At 41.6% G+C, this 20,991-nt stretch overlaps 1 protein-coding gene across 2 annotated transcripts; it reads left to right on the top strand.

Moving 5' to 3' along the window:
* Nucleotides 1–443: 443 nt before the first annotated feature.
* Nucleotides 444–20,469, top strand: wnt9a (wingless-type MMTV integration site family, member 9A). Of its 2 annotated transcripts, none has more exons than XM_020100957.2 (4): nucleotides 444–603; nucleotides 12,563–12,822; nucleotides 12,928–13,190; nucleotides 16,041–20,469. In XM_020100957.2, exons 1-4 carry the CDS (start codon nucleotides 512–514, stop codon nucleotides 16,563–16,565), a joined length of 1,140 nt encoding a protein of 379 aa, XP_019956516.2. In that variant the 5' UTR covers nucleotides 444–511; the 3' UTR covers nucleotides 16,566–20,469. The 2 variants fall into 2 exon arrangements, with proteins under 2 accessions (XP_019956516.2, XP_069367806.1); XM_069511705.1 differs by lacking the exon at nucleotides 444–603 and adding an exon at nucleotides 3,437–3,579.
* The last annotated feature ends 522 nt before the right edge of the window (nucleotides 20,470–20,991 follow it).

The raw sequence follows: 20,991 nt of genomic DNA, 5'->3' as shown, positions 1-20,991 counted from the left end.
TTCATGAAGATATTAAGTACAGGAATGTCAAAAGTTACATCCTCCATTACATGTAGCATATACTCATAAAAAGTTTGAGCCAGTTATTGAAGTGTTTAGCTACATTCCTATTAAACCATGTAGACTGGTGTGGCTGCATTATGCTACTTTTCCAATCAAGCCGACTGAAAGAAAGCTGTCTTTTCTTGAAATAAACAGTATCACACAGTAAAAGGCCTCACATTGACCTCAGTGTGGTGTAGTGCCTGAAACACCCACATGCCAATCATAAATCAAGACATCTGAGATGATTTATATTTATCTGAAAGTGAATTGTGAATCAGTTCAGCTCTCTACCCCCTCCCCTCCCCTCTCTCTCTCTCTCTCTCTCTCTCTCTCTCCCTCTCCCTCTCTGTGCTGATGGGAGGAGCAGTGCAGCGCCTCTCTCTATAAGAAGTGTTGAACATTGAGCACAGGATTTTACACAGCTACTCAGGAGAAACGAAATGATCTGCCCTGGAGCCGCAGCAAAATGCTGGATGGACACCTACTCCTGGGATGGTTATCATTCACAGTTATAGTGCATCTTCTCCACTTCCCTGGACCAGCCACAGCATATTTCGGGTAAGGACTGACATAAGACACAGATGATGCATTTGATTGGTTGATTGGTTCATGAATTACAAAGCCGGTAACAACTTTTTCCCTTTTAACTCTTTCAATGTACCAAAATGTGATTAATTGTCTCAAATCTTCTTTTTCTTCTTGAAAAACAAACAAACGGATATTTATCTAAGGCATGTTTTAACTTCTCTAATCTCTGCGGGTCAGTGCGGTGTCACTTGGCGGCGGATACGCAGCGTGCAGCGGTCTCACAGCTGGTGGCTGCAGCAGGTTGTCTTGCACATGACTTGGCCTCACTAAAGCTGCTGACTGTTAATTTTTTCTGCGAAAGGCAGAGCCAGAAAGTATCTATAACTGTAGCCTATTGACACAACATATATTAAAGGTAGATAGAAGTTCATCCAATTCTTTCCCTTGACACCGTGGAACAGCCCTGGCACGTTTGACTGGCAGGTAGCGGGTCGCCTGATTATTGAGAGCAAAGTAAAATCATATCCTTAAGTCGACTCTGAAAACAGCCGTGCAGAAAAAGGTGAGTGTATTTGCCCCAGACTCCACAGCTGGTAACAATAAAGCGATCTGACTGAACTGAACTGGTGGTGGCCGAAACGTCTGCTCAGCTTGCACAGAAAATTCCCCCATCCAGCATAAACATATCATACAACTCCGGCGGGGGTTTTTCTGCTGCCTCCATCAAGTTTAAAAAACACTTTGGAACACGTGTCGGGAAATTAATCTTAAGGTTTTTTTTTTTTTTGTAGCTTTTCATGAATCATGTCATATAACATAATAGTGCATAATTTAGAAATAGCACCGGGTGTAGATTTCTAAAAGTAATTCCCAGGAAACGCCTTGGATTCTAGGTGTAGCCCACTATGACCTCCTCCTCTTCAGAGTGGCACTGAACTCCAGTTTGTCTGCCCACATGAGGTGCTCCCTACAGTTTTCTTTTCTGTCTCAGAACATTCTCAGCACAGGGAGGCCAAGGTCACTCGGATGAGGTCAGATGTGAAAACAACCATGTTTCACCTGGAGGTGGGGGGACTGTACATTTAACAAAGTTAAAGTGGCATCTTGTACTTAACAGAAGCAGCCTCTCTCCCCGGTGCATCTGTGTTGATGGGTGTTGTTAGTGAAGCGCAAGGAGACAAATGGCTGTATGTGGAGTGATGACACTCGAGGACTTTCCAGCGGAATCAGATTTATATGTATGGGTGTTGTGCAGGATCCAGGAGTGTTAGGTGATCTGGGAACCTGTTGTGAATCTGTAAGAGACAAGGTCCCCTGAGGGCCCCATACACCGGTGTGTCAGACCTGCCAACCTGTTCACAAGAGTCTTACTTTCTTCAGGTTATCCTAAAGAAGGTATACAAGTTAAAAAAAAAAAGGGTGGTCAGAATATACAACGACTCTAGACATCAAACTTTGTGAATAAACCAGATAATTCGTAGCTACACCCAGTTTTTCACATCTCTGGGTAAATGTTGTTCTCTTGGGTGTTGCACCAATGTGTTGGCACTCATCTTTGGAAACTGGGTGATGCAAACATGCTGTGAGGCACCTGTAATAGCTCTGCATGCTGGAAATATCTCAGCCCTTCACAGCAAAACGTCATCATCTGTAATGCTCATGCATATATGAAGTTATTACTCCGTCCCTGACTCTGTCTTTGGTTTCAATGCAGCTCTTAAGTTGCGTTAGAGGAACAAATGTGCCCCCCTCCCCCCTCCCCCCTCCCCACATCCTCAATCTCTGTTTCTGTCTCCCTCCCTGTTGCAGTGTCAACCTTGGCAGGCAGTGTGTATTACAGTTGTTGTGCCAAATTGGCGCTCACCCTGGCCTTAATGGTCCTAATGGTAATGCATATTTACTTATTCAGTTAGCACTTGTTGTCACTTCCCGCTGTCAGCCTGGTCTCTATCTGTGGCCTGTGTAGCGCAGAGAGACATGTGGTATTACGATACGCCTGACTTGCTGTTTTTCTGCGGCTCCGGTGAGAGGGGAATATGAATGAGTGTCAGTGAATGATTTGCAGTTGAGGAGCACCGCGCGTTTACTGAAAGAGCCTGCACAGGTGACACAGATACAAAATGTGACTGCCCTGCGGCCAACTTCCCAGAAACTTGACACCGGTGACTCTCCGGCACAGTCCTGCTCAGCTTTGACTGTGGCGCATACGAACATAAACCTGTTCAAATAAATATTCCATGAGCACAAGGCATCCTAGGGCCTCCTGGGTACTGATTTACTCAAAATAGAGGGTCAATGTTGCATACCCAATTTCCAGAGTGCGGTGGAGCGTAAGTGTAACATAAACACAATCTCTCCTGCCCATAGTCTGCGCAGGCTGAGGGTGGGGTGGGATTCCTGGCGTAGTCGAGCACTCGCTTAAATTGTCATCCTTTGCCACAAGAATGTGAGGCTCATTTTCTCTCCCTCAGCCTGTTGTGGCAGGTGCTGGTTCTGCGAAATCCGTTATCATCAGAGTTTAAATGGGAGATGTTCGTCCAGCTTCCTTTACCTGACTTCAGGGCTTAATGGGAGCACCTTGAGGAGATCTGGTGAAAACTGGAAGGAAGAAGGAAATGATTTGTTTGCTCAGTTGACCCCATCAGAGCTGAGAGTGCAGTCTTGACAACTCTTGTTGAAATTTTGGTTTCAGTAAAAGGCATGTCATTCTGTGGTCTAGTAAACTGAGCTGAATTTTAGTCTTAACACTGAGTCAAAATGGGTTTTTTCATTTGCGACATATACAGGAAGGCTGCCCACAGACACGCAACTAGAATTGACCAATCACAGAGGTACCACAGCATCCGGATGAAACACATACAGAGGTTATTTTTTCATGATATCCTTAAACACTGTGTTATCAGTTTGATCCTGAGGAGCTGTGGTGTCCTTTCAGATGGTTCTCTTGTTTTCAGTGCTCCATTAGGTGAGGCCGGACGCCAAAAACAACAGGATAACAAATGGGATGTGAGTAAATTTACTGATGAGGGCTGATTTCTTTTTTCAATACGCAGCTGTAAAAGGATTTTATCACCGTGCTGAATTAGTTCCTGGTGCGTATCAAACAGCAGAGCGTTTCAAAGTTTTAAAGCAGACTCGTTTCATCAGCTCAGCACAGAAATGTTACAAGTTGTTTTTTAAGCGGCTCTGTGTAAACATTTCCTCTTCTCTCTCCCCTCCTGTCTTCTGGTTTGCTTGCCTCATGTGCGTGCCGGCATCCCTACAGTGGTTTGTGGGGAGCTGCTGGGTGATTACCACTCATTAGGAGCAGCAGAGTTAGTGCGGACTCAGGCTGGCGTTGCCTGGCAGACAGTGGTGGCAGGCGTCTCGTTACCAGGCCTTAAGGACTGATTAGCCCTGACGTCCAGCAGGGCGGGGAGGGCCGTTGATAGAGGGATTTCCCAACTTCATAGGATATCCTGTGGCCACAGCCACACCTCATAGGGTATCACTTTACCAAGAGCCCAGAAGATAGGATTCTCTCAGCTATGGTGCTGTGACCTTGCAGCATGATGAGATCATGCAAACCTGCAGGCTTAGATAACAGACCTGTGAAAAGACAGAGCCTTGTTTTCTTTATATTTCTGTTTGATATATCTGGATTTTGAGCTAAGCCGAGCTTTGCTTTGAGTGCTCTGCTCACTGACATCTGTCTGGAGAGGCCTGCTGTTCCCATGGATGCCACCGGGTGGTGCAGTGTCTTCTGGGTGTGCAGGATGATCCTCAATCAGCACTTTTCAACCTTTTTGTGTAACAGAAGGAGAGTGGGAAATGAAATATGAAAACATCCAATCTGAAGGCAGCCAAGTATGCTTATTTGTGGTCAACCTACCTGACATGTACAAAGTGTGTTCGCTTACAGGGCAAAAATCCATCTCTGTGCACAGAACAGTATAGAACACTGAGTGACACATAGTCTTACAGTTTATTTTACACAATGAATCATTCATCATCTTTGTTATGAGGGTTGTTGTGGACACATATTGTCTAAACATGGTTGCACAGAATAATTGTGAAGAGTAGTGGTTTTTTAAGATTGTGTTTGGGCTGCTCACATCACAACACAGTGCTTGTTGATCTACTCTCATCAGTGTGTCGATGCGACTAAGACATTAAGGATCATTTTAAAGGACACTAGACACTCAGTCCCACCAGTCAGCTGTGAACATGGTTGGTGGATAGTGAGAGATATAGGAGGGAAACTCCCATTAAAGGAAACTCTTGTTGGCCAAATTGCACGCATGATGATCTTTGCAGATGGAGCTGGAGACATGGGTGATTTACAAAAACAGGAAAACGAATATAGACACGATACTTTCAGCGGTCGGACACTGATGAGATGATGCTCGTTAGCCAGACCGCCATGTCCTGTGTTTTCCATTCTTGACCACAGCCGAATTTTCTCTGCCTGGTTCAGTTGGGACAGGAGGGACATGGTATGTGACATTTCCTCATGTTGAACGCAAGGAGATGTTTGCAATGGAATAAATTCAATTTTGTATCAGCCAACATTAAATATAGGTCTTCAGTCTTATGCACCTGTTTGCAAAGAAGTTCGATGTAAGGATGAATGAAAGTTGACCAAGTTTGGGCCTCTAAAACACTTAATCTAACATAAACATGAACTAATGGGAGCCTCACCTGACACACACTTAAATTAGAGGATGTCTGATGTGTGCTGATATGAATAGAACATAATGCAGAAAAAAATATTTGGGGTAATGTAGAAATATATCAAATTTCTCTATTAGGTAGACCCCTGCCTATGAGACATGGACAGAAAATATTTCATATTTATTACAAACAACCATCAAACAAATACAGTATCAGTCATGCTCTAACTGAAATGCATGTTTGCTAAATGGTTATTTATGTTATAAAAGTCCCATTTATCCATAAGACCTGAGCAATAGTTTGAGATTTGACAGTCAAGCTGTCATGAATGTGTCTGGACATGACATTCTCTGCTGCACTCAACCCTGGAGGAGTTTTTGTTTCATGTAAAAACGGAACAATTTGCATAACTTTGGTTACTGCTGCTTTAATCGTGAGTTGTCAAGAGTCAAAATTCTTTCACTCCAGGCGATAAATGAGCGTGTATGTGCATAGAAAGTCATGCTACTGTGAAATATGACACGTTTTTTTAACTGTAAATAACTGTCAAAGCTTAAAAACAGCTATAAAATAGTAAAAGTTTTTTTTTGCATGTGTGTTCTGAAGGTCTAGTCTTATCTTTCAGTTGTAAGAATATATAATGGGTAATAAGCGCAGCCAATCCTACTTACTGAGGCATGAGTGGTTCAAAAACAGCCACTGTTTTGTTTAGAAATTTGTGGTTTGACTTTGTGTGCTTGGTTTATTTAGAGAAGTACTTTTCCCCCAGTGCTACAGAACAAATCTGGCATTCCCACTCTCTGAACACATGCAAATATCTGCTATTTAGAATTGTACAAAGTTTACAGTCAAACTGTTGCCTTCACCCCCCAAACAGCCAAAGTCTGGGTCTTGTGTCAACATGTGCGAAATCGGTGAGAGTCGAGTACAGTATGTGTGCCTGAACGTGTTTGGTGCGTCGGTGCGCTGGTACAGGGCTGCTCTGTGCCATGGCGTAGGCTAGAACAGGGGAGTCATGCGGACACTGCTGCGCGCCCAATCTGTGCCAGTCACAAAGTGACTATAACTGAGCTGCTGACCTTAGAAGCCTTGAGTTCTCACATAGCAGTTAAACCTCTTACCTTGCACCACACTCACTTTCCCAAACTCAGGTCCCGTAGTCCCTACTGCTCAGCTACCAGCACTCGCTTTCATGGCTATGGATTAAAAAATTAGGTTGAACAGTAACTTTTTCCCCAGCTTTTGTTATGAATCAAAAATGCGAGAGGTTTCTCTGTTGAGTGAGAAAACATTGATTTAAAAGAAACTGTGTCTAATGCATCGTATCATTTACCAAGAGAAAACATGTCCGGGAACTTGACCCAATCAGTCAATTAGTGGGAGTACTCTGACGCAGGCTACGTGGGTTGTAAATGACCAGACGGGACGACAGATGACATAACTCATGGGTCATATCCTGTTAAGTCATACACGATAGCAGACTTTCCCCCTTCACAGTGCTTCTCAACATTGCTTGACATTCCCACTGTGCAGAAAGGCTCATTAGTCAACTAATAATGACTTACTAAGTCCCCAGGCCCGTACCACTTTGTTTTCAAAGTCGTTTTGTCATGTTACTGTACTGTGTCAGTCACAGCTTGTAGGAGTAGTCACAACACCCAGTGCTTTCAACCAGTCACTAATCTTATCTTAGCCTCATACATAATCGTTTACTCTTTGCCCTATTTCTGGCTTTAATGAGTTGAAGAATGAACAGTGTCACTATGGAGAAAACGTCTGATTTCTGGGCAGGTTTTTTTTGTGTGTGTTCCCCTGGATAAACTTCTCGGAGGTGTACAATAGCCTGGAGGCTCTGTGTACCAGAGAGCCGCTAGACACTGATTCATGGTTAGTTCAATTATTAAAGTCTAAGCTGTGGAGAACATTATCAGCCAGAGTTAGAGTGAGCCAGAGGGAAAACACCACACACACTCGCATTCCTACAACCTCTGGCATGGCCTGGGCCGTGATACACCAGATGGGACCAGGGCAGGGTGGTCTGAAGTTCATCCAACGTTTCTTAGAAAAGCAAAAGACACATACCCCCCCCAAAAATGTGCATTTAAAGTGCTGTGAAGGCAGGACGAAAGAGTGAAGGAGAGAACAGGAGAGTTTCACTCAATGAAAAATACTAAGATGTTTTCCATTTAGCTCAGGTGAGCACAGTAGTTTGTCTTCTTGACAGTCAAACTGTTCCAGGACACATGCTCATGTCTGTCATTGTCTCGTGTAGGTTACATTCATAGAGCGGTGGTTTTGTCTAGAGGAGCCTTTGTTTTGAGCCAACAGCTGGGTGGAATGATTGGCATTCGTTTAGAGTAATTGACCAGTGGGAATAGGGGGTGTTCGGAGAAATGGAGGAGGAGGGTAAAAAGAAGGAGAGAGGAGGAGGGGGATGGCGGTGGTGATCTAGGAGACACCAGACCACACAACCTGCAAGTTCAGGCTGATGGAGAAACTGCGGCTTTTGTTGCTCTTTCTGCTCGGGCACGTTCAGCCACGACTGACTCTAGTAGGTGTTGACTTAAGGTTGTAAGTCCTCATACGCACATGCATGCACACTCACATAGACATACACACACACACATGTACACGGTAACTGCATACACAAACGCAGCCAGCACCTGTTAAGTCTGGTGGGGTGGAAATGATAAACAGACACTGGCTGAAAAACATGAAAACATTTGCTGCTTTGCTGTCTTCATGTCCGTATCCATATTTGAAAACGAACGCAGTCCAAGAGATAACTTCGGTTTTGGTAACATCTTGTAGGATTATGGCATTATAACTATGGCGACATTCGCTTGGAAATTTCTGTACTTAAGTTGTTTGCTGTCTTGTACGAATAGTTAAAAATCAAAACCACCAACATATCATCCATTATAATTTTTTCAGAGTCAGGTCACTTTTACAGTTTTACAGAGCCCAAGCACAGTTTCAGCCTCCCAAAGACACCCAAAGAAAAAGAGCCCAGAAGATATAAAGTACTTTTACACTTCATGAATCCATTGTTTCAGCACAAGTACCTTATTTGTCTGTTTGTAAGGTTTACTGTTAAGAGAACTTGTTTTATAAGCAGAATATATGACTTTGTGAGTGTATGAATATCACAATTAGATAAACATCTAGGCCAAGAAAGTTAAAGCAAGAGCGACCATGTGTTTTTTCAACTGTCATTTCACTTCTTTAACACTTAACACACAAATCAGTGAAGGACAGTGAGATTAAGCAGCTAAGTGTAACCTCCAGGACTGTAATGTAAAGCCAGAGAAGAGCTGATGATAGCCAAGTTAAGTGCTAGTCAATGATTCTCTTGAGAGATTGACTCTATGGCCCCGCCATGTGAAATGAGGCATTTTCACTCAACCTGCTGCATTGGAAAATGTATATAAAGTAAATATCACAGGTGATGGGAGGTGCTGACAGGTCCAGAGAAAGGACTAAACAAACGCCGGCGTTACTAAGTGAAAGACAGTGGAGGAGGCGCAGTGTGAGAGTGGGCTAGTGATATCTGCGAGAGCATGTGTGTGGAGGCAAGTGTGTGAATGGAAAGCAAAGCTGAGCAAACATCAGCAAGAATCCCACCTCACGCAGGATAATAAGGAGTTTTTATATGTTGGTGCTGGTGTCCACGTGTAACTGGGGTTGCTGTGCCAACACCTCAAACAAAAACACCCACAGAAAATGGTCCATGATATGAAAACACAAAGTTACATGGTTTTACTCTCTAATTCTGCGTGGTCGAGATACTATGGAGTCGCCTCTGCTTCAGTTTATTGTTGTAACAAGTGGTTATTTTATAGTCGATATATCATTTCTTAATGCTTTAGAGATCAATGTTGAGTTGCCAGGTTGTAAAAATCCCTTTGGATTGTGTTTATTCTTTGCACATATTAAGGTGCTCTTAAAGTTGAAACTGTTTGTGTAGCAATGGAGGAGTCAGTGGAAAAACAATTCATCAAAGTGGCAAGCCCAATGTTTTTCTGATTAACAACTTATAACTGATCTAACAAATCCTTTAGTCACAGATTAAATATTCTTGTAAAATGTTTTTCCTTGTTAGAAAGTGTGACTGTGCATTTTAAAAAATCATTGTGCTTCACTGGTTTGACAGAAATTTCATTTGGCTGTTTTTTCCATCTTACCACATAAAAGTGGTTATGGTAGAACACAATAATAACTTCCATTTGACCAAAGATTTCAAGTTCAGATTAGTGATGATTTTTCTGATTCGAGCACTGCTCTGTTTTCTAGTTCTGTTTTCCTCTAAGTGAAGTTGAATGAGTTCATTGTTCTGCAAACAGCACAGTGATATTTTTTGTTTTTTGCAGATCACCATGTTGGAATGCGTGACCCTCTGATGTGACAACAGGGCTCACTGTCGTACATCCACTGAAAATAGTATCTTTAATCATCTGCAGATTTGAATTAAAGAGGCAGGACATCCAAACCTACACTTAGTGAAGAGAAGAGAAGAGAAGAAATAATATCACAGTGTTTATCTGTGATAGTTTGTGACTACTGGTCTGCCACAACAGTGGAAATAGTGTCTTCTCAGAAGGCGTGAAGAAGTGTTTCTCTGCTCTCAAATCTCTCCCCCTCCACACTTGGCCCTCAGGCTTTCTGTGTTACCAGCTAGAAATATGCCTTTGTGCAAAAAAGCCGCATAGACAGTAGCAGAGAAATCAGTGTCGTGTCATCTTTGGCCTCGCTCCAGCTCTGCTCAGACCATCTTTTTGTCTCTGACAGGCAGACGTCCCACACACAGTTGAGGCCTGTCACTCTAACATGCTCTTGTTTTGGCAGGCATGTGGGCTTTTAGCAGATCTGATGCTGATACGTGCTACTAACCATGTCTGACTGAGGACTGTGTGCGTCATGTTGGTGGTGTTGAGTGAAAACACACATTAGATTAATATTTGTAGATCTACAGATGCACCCATTAGTAAACTGTTTCCTGGTGTGGTGCGGATTTGAAAATTCCTTTGAATTTTTTCTTCAAGTCTGTTGTTTCAAATGGATTTAGGCGGGTTCTCCACGTGGCGCCATCATTCATTCCCTGGTTGCTTGCTTACCATAGAAATGTTGTGGAACGGCTGTCAGTCATATGTAACCTACTGGGTCAGCTGGAATTGTTTGCTTTGGCACTTCGGACATGTTTCCTTGGCGTTGTTAGCACAGTGGATTTTAACAAAGCATGAAACAATTAAATGGAAAATTATTCAGAGAGATGCATTGTGTATGCATTGCTCTCTATGCCTCAAACCATACATTTTTTTTTTTTTTTTTACTCTCCAAGTGTTTTGGGTGAACACTCTCCGTCAAGACACAGCTTGCCAGGTTTCCATTTGGAAATTCATAGCTGTCAGACGAGTTAAAGAAAGGCAAACACGCTTTGTAAAAAGGAAACCATTTGACCCAATCTGAAAGCAAATCCTAACGCCTCCTCTTTGATTCGAGCGCTCAGATTCTCAACCGGGCCGCGAGCGCACTGCAAAGACAATATTGCGTCGCATATGTGAACTATTAAGTCCATTGGTATGAAACTGAAGACTCAAAGGGAAACATTTCAGTCAGTTATTGGACTTAATAAAACAAATCTCTTGTTGGAGAACTCCCGCGACCTTCTGCGAGCGGCCGAAGTGAATGTGAGTGGTGACAGAATCTCCTGTGAAAAGCAGTCATGAAGTAATGCAATGTAAGTAAAGTAGATCACCGATCAACACTTCTGGTGCATTTACTAAACTGGTCTGGGAATTCAGCAGCTGCTCCACACCTTTACAAAAATACCATAGAATCACTTCTTTTACACCCTTGGCTGTATTAAAGTACGAGCCAGGTTTGCTGTCACAGTTGTGTTTTTCATTTAGTTGGCTGTATAAACACTGTTTTCACTCATGAAGGAATGGACCGCAGTTCCATGTTAATGAATTTGTAATGTTATAATACATAGGACTTTTTGTATCCAGTTCAAATAGTTACAAAAAGTAACATAAGACGTTTACAAATGCAACATGTTTCTTAGGTCATTACATGTTTCTTTATGACATTTAACGCTCTGTATTCATAAGACATTCACAACAAAGGTGGGCGATCCAATCCATGTTTCAACTTTTGTTTACAAGGATAAAAATCACTACAACCCTGGACACATCGCAAAGGTCAACATGCTGCATTTCATCCATGTGGCATTAAGCGAGGGGTCAATCCGTGCACCAAAGTCTCCTTTCAATGTCCAGAGTCTGTCTGCAGAGACTCGTTGGCCTGAGGACTTTTGTGACTTCTGTAAATCCATTTATTCTTCAGTTTCACTTTAAGGGTGTAAAGGAGGCCAGAAATTACACATAATGAACAACTACGATGCCAATCCTGTCAGTTGGTGCGACCAAAATGGTCACAGGCTGACAGTCGTGTCCCCTGTGTGTGTTTATGAAAGTAATGCTCTGTTTTCCCCATCACAACCTCAGAACACTGGTCGTCTATTTTGCCAGCAAAGTGGCAGTTCCCGCTTTGTGTGTTATATGTGCTTCCCTTAAATAAACTGACGAAAGGAGTGCACGTCCACCACATGTTCTCTATACCATGTTTAGAAGTGAAACTCTGCTTGTTATGTTTCAAATGGATTCCAGCTTTAAGATCCTGAATACTGGACTTTTGTTATGGGGATTCTATAATGAGTGTGTTAATCCTTCAGTGTGATCCATGTTTAAATCTACACAGCTGAGTGACATTCCCCCCCATGGGATACGATATAAATATTAAACCAAGTATCCGCTGGCTACTGTTTCACATGCATGTGTTGTAACTGTCACGTTTCCTGCATTTCATTGTTTGAAATATGTCCCTATATGAGCAGAATGCGTTATTAGTCATAATATACAAATTGTAATTTTCACAACAGTGGGGGCAGAGAGCCGCTGGTTCTGTGACTTGATAGAGAGACAAAACAGAGTCGGTCATGGAAAGAAAGAACTCTTCCCCCTCTGCAGAGAATTTACTCTATACACAGACACACCTGTGCTGGAGGTTGATCTCAATCTCAAATGTTGAATTCCCCTGAACATTAACCACTAAACAGCTGAATTCATTTGAACATTAACCAAACTTTTGAGCATTATATGCCTCAGCTGTGCCTCCTGTGCTGTTTATGTAGTATATCTTTGCAACGCTTTGTAAGTTGTTTATCCAGGAAGCTCAACATCCTGAACTTTATTAGATACTTTATCAAGATGGATCTACTCCCTCCCTGTGGACTGTTTAAACTGACCGGACTCTGTCTGTGTTCTCTTTCCTCCAGGTTGACAGGTAATGAACCGTTGTCTATCCTGCCACTGAACTCTCTACCAGAGGAGAATATGGGCAGGGCCCACTACAAGCTGTGCGACCGGCTCAAACTGGAAAAGAAGCAGCGCAGGATGTGCAGACGTGACCCGGGCGTGGCAGAGACCCTGAGAGAGGCCATCACCATGAGCGCCCAAGAATGCCAGTATCACTTCCGCTTTGAGAGGTGGAACTGCACCTTAGAGGGGCGCCACCGAGCCAACATACTAAAGAGAGGTATGGGCAGATGAAAAGAGTGAATGCATCTACGTCACTCCAAACATAAAGCTCATATTTCTTCATTTTCCCTCATTTCTCCTTTGTCTCTCCCTGCGTCTGTAGGATTTAAAGAGACAGGCTTCCTGTATGCTGTTTCCTCAGCGGGCCTAACACATGCTATGGCCAAAGCTTGCAGCGCGGGACGCATGGAGCGCTGCACCTGTGATGAGGCCCCGGACTTGGAAAACCGCAAGGCATGGCAGTGGGGAGGCTGCGGAGACAACCTTAAATACGCCAACAAGTTTGTGAAGGACTTCCTTGGCAAACGCTCTAATAAGGACCTGCGTGCACGTGTGGACATGCATAACACAAACGTGGGCATGAAGGTAAGGTTGATTTTATTTAATATTAAGCCAAGGCATTTGAAGACAAACACATGGCGAGTGATTTAACTGAGACTAACCACAGCTTTTCCTTTCACTTTATAGTTTTAGATTCATAACTTTAGTTTTAAATTAAAAGAGCAAGAACAGGAAGAAAGAGACAAAAAGGCAAATAAACATTGTTGGATGTTGGGTGGTTTTTACGGGAAAGCAGGTGGAGTGAAGCTGGAAGGGGGGGGGGGTGGAATTTGGCACCATCCACTGATTTGATGCATTAGGGAGACAGAAGGTATTTTATTTTGTTACAGTGCAGAGATACAGGGTTTTGGCTTTGTGGCCCATGTTTTCAGCATAGACTTTCAACAGTGTTGTTGGAAATGGTATGTGCTACTTCCCTCGTACTAAATGAAAGTTAAAGACTGCTGATGACCACAGAGGACTTTGTTGATAAAGAGATTTCTGTTGGGATTTGAGAGAAGCTAAAACTAGAGTGAGTATTGGACTTGCACTCTTCATTTTGTCTCACAGTCCCTATTCAGGTAATACAGGATTTCAACAGGATTCTCAACAGCTAACTGTTACCACAAAACCAGATGCATTATGGGAAATGTAGGAACCAATATTTTTGGAGCTTAATCTTTATCACGGACAGAAAGTTAGAATATTCCTGGATTCTGTCCATTGCTGCTTCAATCGGTCCACCAATTCGAGGACGTGCAATAATAAATTGTTGGTGCATCCCTTTCTATAAATGCTCAATTCACCCATTCAATGATTATCATAGCTTGTCTGTAGATTTGACTGCATGAGTATTTCTTCTTCTTCTAAACTATGACAAATGACAAATATCATCACTGATGTCTTAGATGAGTTACATCTAAAAGAAAGGAAATATTAGTACTCAATTATTATTAACAATAATATATCACTGCAGTATTATATTAACCCCAACCGTCACCTTATTTTGCCTCTGAGTAATAGTTTTCATAAGTGAAACCAACCATGCACACCTGAGTCTAACCAGGACACACTCATAAAGAAACCAGTTCAAACAGGGCCAGAGCTCACAGACAATATTTGAACAGAATGTTTTTCACATGAATCGGCTGCACTGTGGGAAAACTGCGATAATACAATACTGTCTGCACACTGTACAATTATGTGGACAAACAGCAGCATGAAGTGCCAATTCATTGTAAGCCTAATCCCGGATATAAAGTACTACCGTATCTTTGATTTTGCGTTTGTATTGCTGGACTTTAAACATCACAGTGCTGTTAAATGTCCGCTGTCCAAGACAAAACACTGGCCAAAAATGTAGTCAGTAGAAAGACCGCAGAAGAATTTAATATGCCCGCAGCAGAACGATTCTGACAGAATTACACAATGGGCATCTCAGGAGAGTGAAATTACTGAAGAAATACTATTTAGTTTTGAATCATGGTCATTAAAGGTGTGGAAAACGATTAAAGGTAATTGCTAGTGTAAATTTGACAAAATGGGAAAGTGCTCGTTTGTCAATATTTGGTTTTGTCTTTCTGATTAGATAGGCCACTACTCTAGCCTGTGCTCTGGCACAATTCAGCTATTGTGTGTGGTGAGCAAATATGGGTTTTTTCATCTTGGACGTAAAATAAAAAAGAGGGAATGGTCTTAATCCGTCAAGCCAAAACAAACGAAAGGTCTGGAAGCTTTTACTTTTACTCTGCTTTTCTCAGAGTGTAGCCATTTTCATTTTGGTTTTCAAAGTGAATTATAGCAGAGGCACACTTCCCAAATGTTAGCAGACACAAAACTCTCCCTAAAGACCAATGCAGGCTCTTCCTTTTCGGCTTGGCTCTCCAAAATCCAATCTATCTGGAGATTTCTATTCGTGATATAAGACATTTTTAGGGTTAGGGTTAATTTTTGTGGTGATTTACACATGAAGTGAGGTGTACCACATTCATTCAGGATGATTTCCCACATGGAAGACACTGGAATGTGCTGGGGTCTGCATCCCCAATATTTTAAAAGCTGACCTACCCACTTTTGCTGGAGTGATGAATATGCACAGTGTAAGAAAAGAACTGTTGATGCTATCCAAATCCCATCAAAGACAATATGTTATTGTCATTGATTTTTTTGCACACCCACTTCTTTTCAGATTGTGGTTGATGCTTAAGTGAAACTTAATAGGCCAAGAAGCTTTAACAGAACGTGTAGTGGTCTTTTACGCTGACAATCTTCATGTTTCGCTTGTATCTAAGAATGATTTCCAATAAGAGAAGACTTTCTTTTCTATTATTTTTCTCTTTCTGAATGTTGGCATGGCTTATTCTCTGTGCTATTATGTAAATACCAGACTAGGAAAAGGGGTTGATCAACTAACCCTAACCTTAACTGCTAATCCCCAACTCTGGGTTTAGAAAACAAATGAACAGTCAAAGCACAGGAAAAGTGCCCAGCACATGGCTGCCTGAATGTATCATCTATTTGTGGTTGCTTTCGAGCTATTTCCTCCCCTCACTTATCATAATAACAGTAATTGACTTTAATCAAAATGACATCCATGCTTCATCATAACAGAATCATTCCTCCCACCAGCTATTATTCCCTGCCTGTTTTATATGAAGCCTCAGACAAAGTGTTGTATTGTTCTCTTTTAATAAGCTTAAGGGCCTCAGATTCTCCCCTTTTATTATCATATCAAAAAGGACAGTATATCTATTTTCTTCCACGGGTGCATTATACCCCTTATCATCTACTTACGAGCATATTTGTTTAATTTGGTCTTTTTGAACTGCTGCTTACTAAACAAAAGCTCATTAAACTATAGTTTTAGTTAATGTCATTGCTCTGCCTCTGAACCAGGTAATCAAGGCTGGAGTGGAGACCACCTGCAAATGCCATGGTGTCTCCGGCTCCTGTACCGTCCAGACCTGCTGGCGACAGCTCCTGCCCTTCCACGAGATCGGCAAGCAGCTGAAGCAGCGCTACGAGACCTCTGTCAAAGTTGGCAGCTCCACCAATGAGGCAACAGGGGAGGCAGAGATCTCCACAGGACGGAACCAGCAGCAGCAGCCGCAGCAGCAACCACAGCAGCAGCCACAGCAGCCACTGCCCCTGCCTGGCTTAAACGATCAGATCCCTCGCACTATGGACCTGCTCCACATCGAGGACTCACCCAGTTTCTGTAGACCCAGCAAGTACTCGTCGGGCACAGCAGCCCGCAAGTGCTACAAGGATAAGAACTGCGAAGCTATCTGCTGCGGGCGAGGTCACAACACTCAAAGTAGGGAAGTGACCAGGCCCTGCCAGTGCCAGGTGCGCTGGTGCTGCTACGTCGAATGCAAGCAGTGCACACAGAGAGAAGAAGTGTATACCTGCAAAGGGTAACCCAGTTGCCTGTCATTCCCAGTGGAGCAAGTCAAAGATGGTCAAATTGAAGAGGAGTGGTTGTTTTGTTCTCAAAAAAGGTTTTGCTTCCGCTGTCAGAACAGTATCCGAACAAACAAATAGGAGTGAGCCGATGGAGAAGCAATAAGCACTTTGAGGGATTTCTGTGGGTTGGGGTTCAGAGGTCCTGTGTCCCCTGTGTCTGGGGTTTGCAAAATTAAAAACCTCCTCAGACAACTGGGTCAACATCTCAAGCTTTTTGTCACGGTGTTACCTTGAAGAGATATAGCTTTTATTTTCCTAATAAAAAAAATTCATTGCATTTTCACTCGAGAAAACAGACTGAAAACACAAAGTAGCAATCCAGTTCGACAGTAACACCAACAGACTGATTCCTGGGGCCCAGCCCCAAGAAGAATGGTGTGTATGTGTGTTTGTGTGTTCGTCCATTTTTACATTTGTGTGTATGTGAGCATGTGATAGACAACAAAAGGGGCGGGTGGTTGAAATGACGACTTTTATGGCAATGAAAACCATATTCAGAGACTGCGAAAAGAAGACAGGGTGTAAGATGTACTCTACACGCACATATTTACACTAACACATATTTTGTGTTTGCATATGTATGTACATAAATTCATTTTTATTGTAATTATATTATACAAGCCACTTATCTAACTATGTTAAAACAAACCACTAACCACACAAATGTATGTTGTTTGTGTGCTTTCACTCGTTTTTATTTTCTTAATTCATGTTGACAAGGCCCTTTGGAAAGCAGCACACCTCTGTTTTCTTGCTGTGGATAATTTATAGATCCTTTGGGACTACTCCTTCACAGGGAGAAGAAAAAAAATCTATTTTTTTGTAAGATAATATGAAGTTGTTAGTAAATTCATGAACAGAAAAAGACTAAACCAGCCAGTTTAGGCTAATCTTGGCCTTGAGCAAACCAGTGTCCAGGGAATTACTTAAACCACTATGACTATTTGGATAAAATAGAGAGAAATAGTGCAAATACGAATAATTTTAAAGTTGGAGATGACAATGGCCTTGTTATTATAGCCAACACCATTGCAACAGGTGATCACTTGACCAACGAGCGGCCATGTGTGACTTAGATCAAAAGTTGTGGAGCTCTGCAGAGCTTAAATCTACTTAAAATATTTTTTTTTGTTAAACTTTGAAGTTGTAAAGAAAACTGTGGAAATGGAATGTAGCCCCCCCTCCCATTTCACATCCTTCTTTCCTCTTTAGCTGCCACAGATTGATTGAGCCATATTCAACATGTAGATGTGTCGTATGTACAGCAGGACCTGCTTGGTTCAGTCCACACAGTAGGGGGCAAATGCAGAATTGCTTAACACGATACTGAACCATGTCATGAAACTACAGAGACATTTCAAAGTTGATATGTTGGCAAATAAACGTATGTCTGTCTTACTATGTTAGATGATTGATACCACTTTCATGTCTGCTTGGTAAATATAAAGCTGTAGGTAGCAGCCAGTTAGCTTAGTTTAACATTAAGGAAGAGAGAAAAAACTAATCTTTACGCATGTAAAGAGATATGGCTGTTTCAAACAATGTATTTTTCACTGCTCACATACTTCCATGCGTACTTTACATTGGCATGGTTATTTAGCAATACCTCCACTAGAGGGCAATGCAGAGTCGAGGTTTGCAACAACAAAGATGTCGCAGGTGGAGGAGGTTGTGATAATATACATCTAAAAAAATGCAAAGTGGCTGTTCTTCCCTCTGCATATATCATAGTTTTGTACCAACTCACAAACGTCCCTCCTAAAAAGGTTATTCCATTGCGGACATTTATTTCTGTGTCCTATGCTCATCTTGCTTAAACTATTGGCTGCAGAAGGCTTTGTCTGTACTCATATATGAATCTACCATTGAGCATAACTGAGCCGTAGAAGGCAATGTCCTGTAAAACTACAACATATTACTTTGGTTTAGGTTATTTACAATTTAAACAAATGTGTGAGCTCTACAAGATGTTTCCCGCCATTTCCACTCTTTATGCTAGGCTAAGCTAACTGGCTGCTAGCTGTATTTTCATAATATCCTGACGAATGCAATAGTGGCACTTCTTTTTCATATAAATCTTAGGGAGAAAGGAAATAGGATTATTTCCCCCAAAGCTTCAAATAATTACAAAGACATAACTATCAAGTCAAAAGGATTAATTTTATCGGAAAGGCCTCTGTACACAAGTGCTGACAATGTTTCATTATTTTCTCAGAAAATTATGTTATATGCTATAAGATATAGGACCTTAGATGCCTTGTTTTCAATGGGTGTGAATTAACTACTGAGTGAGGGACCCAGCTTTGTATTATAGCGCCATTCACGCACTGAAGCCCAAAAGCCCTTTTAAAGTATTTAAAGGTCTGTATTTATAGATACAGTGCAGTGCAGAATTATTTTTTGGAAATTGTAAATAAAAAAGGTATTTTTCTCCTGTGGTATAGAGACAAAAGTGAGGCACATGTTCATCTCTCACAAGCAATTGAAATAGAAATTGGTAGCAATGAAAAACTTCAGGGCAAGGCTCTGTGACAAGAAGGTTACAGATCATACAGCAATCTAGTACCATGCCAAACATCTATGGCTAAACAGATGGTTTAGTTTTTATAGATGATTATCACAATATCTGAAATCAAACCATCATCCCCTACTGCAAAATAATGCTTCAGGAAACTAGCCTTGCTTGGCTTATTTGTCCTGAAGAGGTGAATTCCAAGCATTTTGATATGAGAAGGCATGCCAAATAAAGACTGGTCAAAACATATACATAGAACTTTGCACGCTACATGGAAACCATAATAGCTATGCTGAGGCTCGAAGCATAAATGCCTGCTTCCCACAGCTTCTGGTGTGCGCACTCTCAACATGCACACACATACACACACACACACACACACACACACACACACTCCACTCCTCACTCTACTATTGAATGCATTCAAAACAGGCATGACAGGAATACCAATTGCACACTGAGTGCATTTTTGTTTGTTTATAGATTGTACATAGGACTAAAATTTCTCCTGGGGAGCATGATGCAGCAGCCAGTTGGTTTTTAGTCGTCACAGTCGTCCATATTCTCAAATCCAAAACTCTGCACTGTTTAGTCGTCAGTGGATCATGTACAAAATTCTATTTTGTAGAAAAAAAAGATAAATTATTTTTAAATATATTATGAGCATGTGTTTAGTGTAAATAACGTCAAAGTCTAAATTGATTTTATATCCTGTATTTTTTACTCTGTTTTTCTTTTGGGTGTTTTTTTGTTTTTATTTTGGGGTGGAGGCTTCAAGAAGCAGTGTAACTTTGAACATATTTCATTTCATATCTCAACATTTGCTGTTATCTAAGCACTAACAAATCCTGACAAATTCACAATCAACCCCCCTCAAGTTTTCTTTCACTCACACAATCATGAGACATTACTGTAAGTATTCAAACTAATTCACACTTACCAACAATATTTTATTTTGTGAGAAGACTGGCTTTGTAAAGTTGACCATGTCATATAGCATAACCTGATCATGTTGACGATCACATCAGTGTGGACTGGTTTATACTCACCTTTGGATCACTTTGCATGTACATGTACTTTTTGTTAGGATTCGTGCTGTGCTGGTAAAGGAAAGATACAAACACATGTATTACCCTTCATGGTGATACTACACCAACAAAGCTTTGTCCATGTTCACTTATTCATGTCTTATGGGAACCCTAAATTATTTTCCTCTACCTCATGTGTATAGCTTGTAGGTATAAACAGATCACAAATGACTGGTAAGAATGTATTTAAGTTATTTAACATCTTTGTATAACAAAGGCGAAAAAAATCTGAAATAATAAATGAATTTTTAAATTATATGATGTGTGGTTTCATTCTTCAGTGGCGCAATGGTCTTTGGTTAGTCTATAACGTTTTTAAGAAAAAATATGAATTAAATATTAATAATAAGTCTTTTCCTTTTAAAACTCTAGGATTCTGTATTTGCACATTTTAGACAAAAAAAAAACTTCCAAAACACAGTCACTGAGGGGTTTTCCCCTTTGCTACAGCAGCAGATGGGATGGGAAGGAAATGGAAACTGACCAGAAGGTCTTCAGTTCATACCCCTGGTCTGCAGGGAGAGTGTCTGAGGCCCACCTTTTGATAGAAGAGCAGTGACTGAAGCACAAAGGCCTTCCTGCTATGTAATCAGATATCATTGTTGAGGTTAAGTGTTTACAGGAATCTGATCCAGACATTGTTGGATTTCACAGTTTCAGGCAGGATCACCCTCAGGTTGCTATGACATTTTATATTGATTTAGTGTAAAGTGATTATCCAGGCCTCAGTCAAAGTACACACCGCGCTGCCATGGCAGTGATGTTTTTGCTTCAATGT

This window comes from Paralichthys olivaceus, chromosome 16, assembly GCF_024713975.1.
Source record: "Paralichthys olivaceus isolate ysfri-2021 chromosome 16, ASM2471397v2, whole genome shotgun sequence".
Classification (NCBI taxonomy): Eukaryota; Metazoa; Chordata; class Actinopteri; order Pleuronectiformes; family Paralichthyidae; genus Paralichthys; species Paralichthys olivaceus.
Note: the sequence above shows the minus strand (reverse complement) of the source record. Positions and strands in the feature narration are given on the sequence as shown.